General features: G+C 33.5%; 1 protein-coding gene across 1 annotated transcript; it reads right to left on the bottom strand.

Moving 5' to 3' along the window:
• Positions 1–1,321: 1,321 nt before the first annotated feature.
• On the bottom strand, positions 1,322–6,471 carry LOC116131260 (agamous-like MADS-box protein MADS4). The gene is made up of 8 exons (XM_031416921.1): positions 6,274–6,471; positions 4,320–4,398; positions 3,262–3,329; positions 3,021–3,120; positions 2,406–2,447; positions 2,283–2,324; positions 1,860–1,999; positions 1,322–1,559 (listed from the first exon to the last, which is right to left on the bottom strand). Exons 1-8 carry the CDS (start codon positions 6,456–6,458, stop codon positions 1,481–1,483), a joined length of 735 nt encoding a protein of 244 aa, XP_031272781.1. The 5' UTR covers positions 6,459–6,471; the 3' UTR covers positions 1,322–1,480.
• Between the last annotated feature and the right edge of the window lie 426 nt (positions 6,472–6,897).

The following is a 6,897-nucleotide window of genomic DNA, read 5'->3' as shown; positions in this document are numbered from 1 at the left end:
AGGATGTATGAGTAAATAAATGGTTTGGGATTTGAAGAGGCATAAAGTTTCAATCCTTATTTAAAACAATAATACTAACCTCACTAACTCCTCTCACTAATCCCATGTGGGAGTTTATGATTAGCTTGATTAAGTGGGATCCATTATTGGACAGGCGAGACCCATGTGAACTGATGAATTGTAAACTGACATGTGGTATTAGTAAGAGAAAGTTAGTGAGAAGTATTAGTGAGTGTAGTATTACTCTATTTAAAATGGTGATCACATAAAGCGAGTAATTGAAAGTGAAACCGGCTAAAGATAAAAAAAATATAACCAATTTAAAATTATTATCATTTATCTACTTATATATTGTTTAATTCAGCAAATCATCTTATTTGCAATGTTTTGAATCTGGACCGATACATTAGCATGTCCAACATGTTCGAAATCCAACAAAAACACCCCTGTAAAATGACACATCAATCTCTACAAGTTTAAAATTTAATAAACACACCCTTGTGATCTGGGCAGGAAACCACGAAACAACTAAGTGGTGGTGACGATGATCAGCGGCTAATCGAAGTTCAGGATGATGGGGGATTTTGATGTGGAGATGAAGGTGATGTTGATGGTGGTGTCAGGTAGGATGGTTGGCGTCGAAAGCTGTCGGAATCAAGGAGGAAGACAATCGGTTTTTGCGAAACAGACAAGTGGTGATGACGATGATCGATGGCCAATCAGACTGATGGTGGTGTTAGGTGGGATGGTAGGCACTGGAAGCTGCTAGAATCAGGAAGGAAGTTGGTGAAAATTGGGCTGTGGTGACCCAGTTTTGCTATTGGGCTGATCGGACTGACGGTTCATTACTATTACGCCGATCCAGTCTGATCCACAAGTTAAAACCAGGTTTTGAGCGTTTACAGACTGAAAAGGGGCCAGTCGAATTGACCGATCCAGTCCAAGTTTCAAATCGCTATTTATTTGTATTTGGTTTTCTTTCGAAAATAAGGATTACACCTGAATATGATATTTATAAGTAAAAACACTTAAAAACCCATCCTTATATAAACTTCAACCTGTCAAACACTAAACCATAACTCAATATAAAAGAAACACATAATATAAGTTTGGCAATTTTTTTTTCCTTGTTGATAGTCTGTTTCCAATTTTTTATGTTGAATAGTTTTCAATCTAGAAATAGCATTTGCTGGCCGAATGCATGCAAAAGCCCATGTAGACAGCTAAAGGCTTAATGATATGCAAAATTAATCAAATTGATAATCAAATCTTGAATCTGTCAAAACACACACCAGACATATATTAATATTACTTCCACTATCTTCTGGTTACGTCCGTCCGTAGTCCAGAGTGTACTTTTAATATAAATGCATAGTTTTGATTCTCCAAATAAACTACTTACAAAGAGATAAATCTTCACACTTAATTATGAGATATGGATTGCATGCATTCCATGGATGACATACATGCTCTCTTCTTATCATGGCAACCATCCTGGCATGTAGTTATTCACACTGGGGCCTGCACTCACCGCTGTTATTGCTTCATGTTGATATGATCTGCAATGGCCAATGTATTCATATAAGAACAAAATACATATATGAACTCAAATTATTCAAACGACCTCTTCTCAAGTTTAAGTATCAACTATGAGCTAGCAGCCTCCAAGTTTCTCTCATATTTCTTGTTTGCACTGTGTTGAAGATACTTTATTTAAGGACTGGCATACTGCATGTGATATTTTCAAGAAAGTATGCGATCTTTTTTCCAAATATTCTCTTCTGTGCTTGTTCACAGGGTAAACATTTGTGCAGCAACTTGAAACTTAAAGAGATTATAGCAGGTTTATTAATATTTACCCGATTTGCAATGTGGGCTCGCACTCCAGGGGATGGAAGAAGGTATCCCCATGAGGTTGAACGGGTTGGCGGCCATATCCCATTTCTTCTGCACTTGGATTCAACTGGAGCACTGAGCTTACTTGGTATCCTTCCATCAACTGCAAAGTAACATTTAACATGTCATGGATCATCTTTCTTTATTTGTTTGGTAAACACCCTGACCAGGTATTTTGACACAAGCGTTTTGTCAGTTAATTATATATATAATGTAGGTTAATATTGGTTCCTCCGCTGACATGCATAAAATGTTAGATTTGCCTGCTGGGAACATGGCAAGAGGAACAATACCATTTCCAAAGTGAAACCCGAGATTTTAGACGCAAACTGCACTAAATAGCGCACATGAAAAATAATCCATTTATAGGTGAAAAGATAACGTACCCTTTGTTTCAGGGTTTTATTTGTTTCGCTGAGCACCTGTTCCTGCGTTTATAAAAATTGAGAATCGGTGAGTTTAAAGAAAGTCAATAATAATCAAGGAAGGTCCAGATTTCCCCATATTACCTTATGTTGTAGATCCATGAGCTGATCCAGCATGTATTGAGTCTGTAAATAAGTATAAGATGAAAGTGGTTTAGCTACGGATTTCTTAAAATTAGTACCGCTTACATAATAGTTGTTGTGTTTCATCTCCATCTACCTTACAGACAATTCCTTGATGAAGATGGCATTCAAATTCTGATACAAAACAATAAACATATCCAAAATTTGCTTTCTTTTTACATAATCCAAGTAATCTAACAACAGATTTATGTTCAAAAATTGAATCTTCGAAGCCAATAATATTTAAGCAAGTATTATTGACCAATTTCATTAATAGACATGGCAATATCCACAGAAGAACTCATGTACTGTTTCAACTTTCAAAATATAAGTATGCATCTAACGAAACATATAGTATGTATGCAATCTCTCTCCTTGTGGTCGGATGACAAGTCTTTAATTATTGGGGTTAGTTATATACAAAGGTCTTGTATTTGAGTCAAAAGAGGGGCAATTATTGAGTTTACTAAAAAAAAAAAAGTACGTATGCACCGAGCGCTGCTAAATTTACAATCTAACCCAAAAAAAAAAAAAAATAATCAGCATGAAGATAGGTGAAGTGTTGAAATAAAGTACCCGCGTTGATCTGATCTGTTTCAAAGACATGTCAAGCTGCCTTTCAAGCGACTCAAGCTCTTTGCTGCTTAAAGGGCCAAGTTCTTCTCCAAGGAGGTTCCTATATAAGCATAATAATCCGAATTAAGTCGATTATACACTTTGAAGGTTCTCATTTCTACTTAACCTTTGTGTTTTTTTAATACTTAAATTGATTTTGTCTATATGAAGCATTAAGTATATATGTATCGAACTGGCTCACCTTTGGGATCTCTGCAAGGCTTCATAACGTGCTTTGAGCTTCAGATATTCCTGCTGGCTACTTATCTCCTACAACCACAGGAGTAAAATTCATTTACACCATGAAACTCACACTGAAATACACTATATACTGAATAATGTAGAACCCTAGGACTGAAAGGCGATATCTTAGCACAGGTATGGAAAAGTAGTAAAAGCTCACTCAAAACACAATGTCACATAATCAGATCCTTCTATAAAGAATGATTCAAATCAAACACACATCCGAAATTACATCATTTTTTTAAATAAAATACTAATGTTATTTACATAAACTATTTATATAACCACTTTTATAAAAAAAAAATGATGTGACAGTAAAGTATAGTATATATAATAATGCCAATAAAGAAGACAATCAATTTATTCTGATTTGTTCTCAATATAAGAATTACTCTAACATTCAAGGTAGAGAAGATTTTGTTGAGTTTCAGAAATTAGTAGAAATAAAATAGTAGTGATGACAACTCACTCTTTCTCTTCTCTCTCTCAATATTTTCTCACGTTAGGTTTTTCACAATTACAATATGCATATAATAGTAAACTTAACCCTATTTAGGTTAACCCGAGCGATATCCCGAATGAGTTGGCATAAATTGATAATCTGTCAATACTATGCAAAGTATGAACCATATCCAACAATCTTCTCAGTCATCAAAAATTTCATTTTTCTATAATCAATTATCATAGCCACGGAACGGAATCAAGAAAAGTGTATGAAAAACATAAAGTATGGATCTTATAATTAACTTGAGAACACTGAATTCTCAATGTTGGAATTGAGAAAACCCAACTACAAAACTACAGCAAATTTTCATAAATTTTTTACAAGAAGTTTCTAACTACTATATATCTAGTTAAAACTTACTAACTTTCTTATAAACATCGGTAATATATTTGTAATGTAATTATATACGTGTATATCCAGTGCACTGCTTTTAATTAAGTACTCATATTTTGGCAGAGAAAGAAAACAAGGGCATAAGCTCTGTATGAAAGGGCAATTTGCGAAAACATTACCAGGGCCTCTCTTGCGGACACATTTGGTTCTGGTGCTCCATAGTTACACTTTTGGTACCTCTCAAGTGTTTTGAGCATGCTGAATTTTCAGGCAAAATTATACATGAAGAGGTATATTAGCCATCCATAAGTATGAATTATTACATGCATATATATTTAATGAAGGACGAATGATATCCTCCCAAAAAAAAAAAAAACATCACTAATTTTTGCATATATATATGAGAGAGCCGCGTGAAGTATTAAATTTTTCAATCACAGTGAAGGGGAAAGCATGAAAGAGATCTAGGAGAGAACTGAAAAGACCTTAATTAAGAAAGAACAAGAAAGAAGGACATCAGGAAATAGATATGCAAAAGCAATTGAAAACCCCAATATCTCATCTAATAAAATAAAGCAACAACCAAGATATGGACTAATATTGCCAGAAAATATTACTTCTAATTAAGTTTGTAAATTTATTATCACAACTTGATCTTCATTTTAAATCCAATTATATTTTATTTTTCACAAATTAAGATCAAAGAAGCAGGGATTTTGGTGCCTATACTGTGCGAAATCACCTACTAAATTAGGGTTTGGAAAATGGAAATATATACGATGCCCTAATTTTATTATGGGGCTAGATTTAAAGGTAATGAAAAAAAAAAAATCTTTACCACAAAACAAATCTGTAATTAACATACATCTCGTCATATTTCAGATCTGATTCAACTGAGAGTGTGTGAGATAGAAAAGACTAATCTTGGAATGGAAAGCCTAAACTGAGAAGTAACTGCTGGCTTTGAGACAAAACCCTAAAGTTTTGTCTCCATCAATTTATGTCTTTTGATTTAAAAAGCATTGGGAAGAAGAGGGTTTTGAACCATTGGAAATAAGGGAAAACCTCCGTAAGAGTGTAAAGGAATAAGCTTTCAACTTCATCTCTGATGGCTTTCATGAGCATCCTCACGAAGTCTTAAGAAGAAATTGAAAAACCATATAGAGATGAAGTTGAAGCAAAATCTTCAATCACATATTGAAATGAGAGAGAGAAAAGTTACATAACATGAAAAGCTTCATGAAATCTAATTAAACAAAGAAAATCAATTAATAACTTCTCCTCAAATGAAAAATTGACAATGATCGCGAAGTCATGAACTAACAAAAAAAAAAAAAAAAAAAAGAAAAGAAAAGAAAAAGAAACAGAAAACGAAGAAGAAAAGATCTAATATATACATCAATGAAACCTCTTTAGGTTTACAGAGAAAATGAGAAAATGGGAGAAGAAAGAAAGAGAAAAAAGAACAAAAATAGAGGTGGATGAGACTGCAGGAAATGAAGAATCTCTATGTTGAGCTTCTTGAAATATTTAAGAAGTAAACTTAGAAAAAAAAAAGTTTGAATTCCTAAGAAAACTAGAAAATCATCAGATCAGATAATACAAGAAAAAAAAAACAAAAACGGAAAATTCAGAACTTGAACAAAAATGGAAAACATAAAGAAAAGGAGTAAGCTTGGAGAAGATTTTGGGAAACGAAAAACAAGACACCAAATTAGTGTCAATATAACAGTGTCAATAAAAATATTAATTATATCTTCTTTTTATGGATTTCCAGTTGCAGATCTAACAACACTACGAACACACAAACACTCAACCTGCTAAAAACGCCGAGACATTCACCAAAACGGCAAAAAACTCAAAACTAAAGAAACAACTTTCTCTCTTTTCAATTTTCAGGATCAACCTCACCCTATCACTGGAAACAGCAAAAAAAAAAGAAAAAAATCCAACCATTACAAGCAGATTTCAAAGCAAGAATTAAAGAAAGAGTGAATCTCCTTCATTAGATAGCTAAGAGAGAGAAATATCACATAGAGAGACATAGCAGGAAAAGAAAGAGAAAATTCAAAGAAAATTCAAAATTTTTTTTTTTTTATGGGTTTAAAAGTTTAGTTTGTTTTGGTGATATACCTTGCACTACTGCAAAATTCGTACAATTTTCCTCTATTAGAGAAGATGATGAGAGCAACCTCAGCATCACAAAGAACTGAAAGCTCATAAGCTTTCTTCAAAAGTCCATTCCTTCTCTTTGCAAAGGTCACTTGCCTGTTGATCTTGTTCTCTATTCTCTTCAGCTCAACCCTACCTCTTCCCATTTTTCTTTAACTCACAAAAACAATCAAACCTTGCAAAAACAAAAAGCTTCAGTACTACTCATACAAACCCTTGTACTTTTTCTTTATATACTCTCATAAAATCTTATACTGTACATATATATATATATATATTAATTTTTGAGGTATGTCCGTATGGTGTCTTCATTAAAATCTAGTCTACCTCTCCATTCCTTTTCTTAATACGCAATAGTTAACCAAACGAAACGAATTGTATGGATTCTTACGTGGTTTTGTTTTTCATTTTTTTATCGTTTGATGTTGATCAGACGGTGGAGATCAAACTAAACTTTACAGAAAGTAATAGTTAGAAACCTCTAAACGGAGGCGAGAACATTAATGAAAAGGACCAACAGAAGGCCACGTGTCAAGTGGAGAACTGAACGATATCTGATAATCCACCTGACCATTTCTTATTTCT

Source organism: Pistacia vera, unplaced genomic scaffold, assembly GCF_008641045.1.
Source record: "Pistacia vera cultivar Batoury unplaced genomic scaffold, PisVer_v2 Contig230, whole genome shotgun sequence".
Classification (NCBI taxonomy): domain Eukaryota; kingdom Viridiplantae; phylum Streptophyta; class Magnoliopsida; order Sapindales; family Anacardiaceae; genus Pistacia; species Pistacia vera.
The sequence above is the reverse complement of the archived record's forward strand: the minus strand, read 5'-3'. Positions and strand labels throughout refer to the sequence as shown.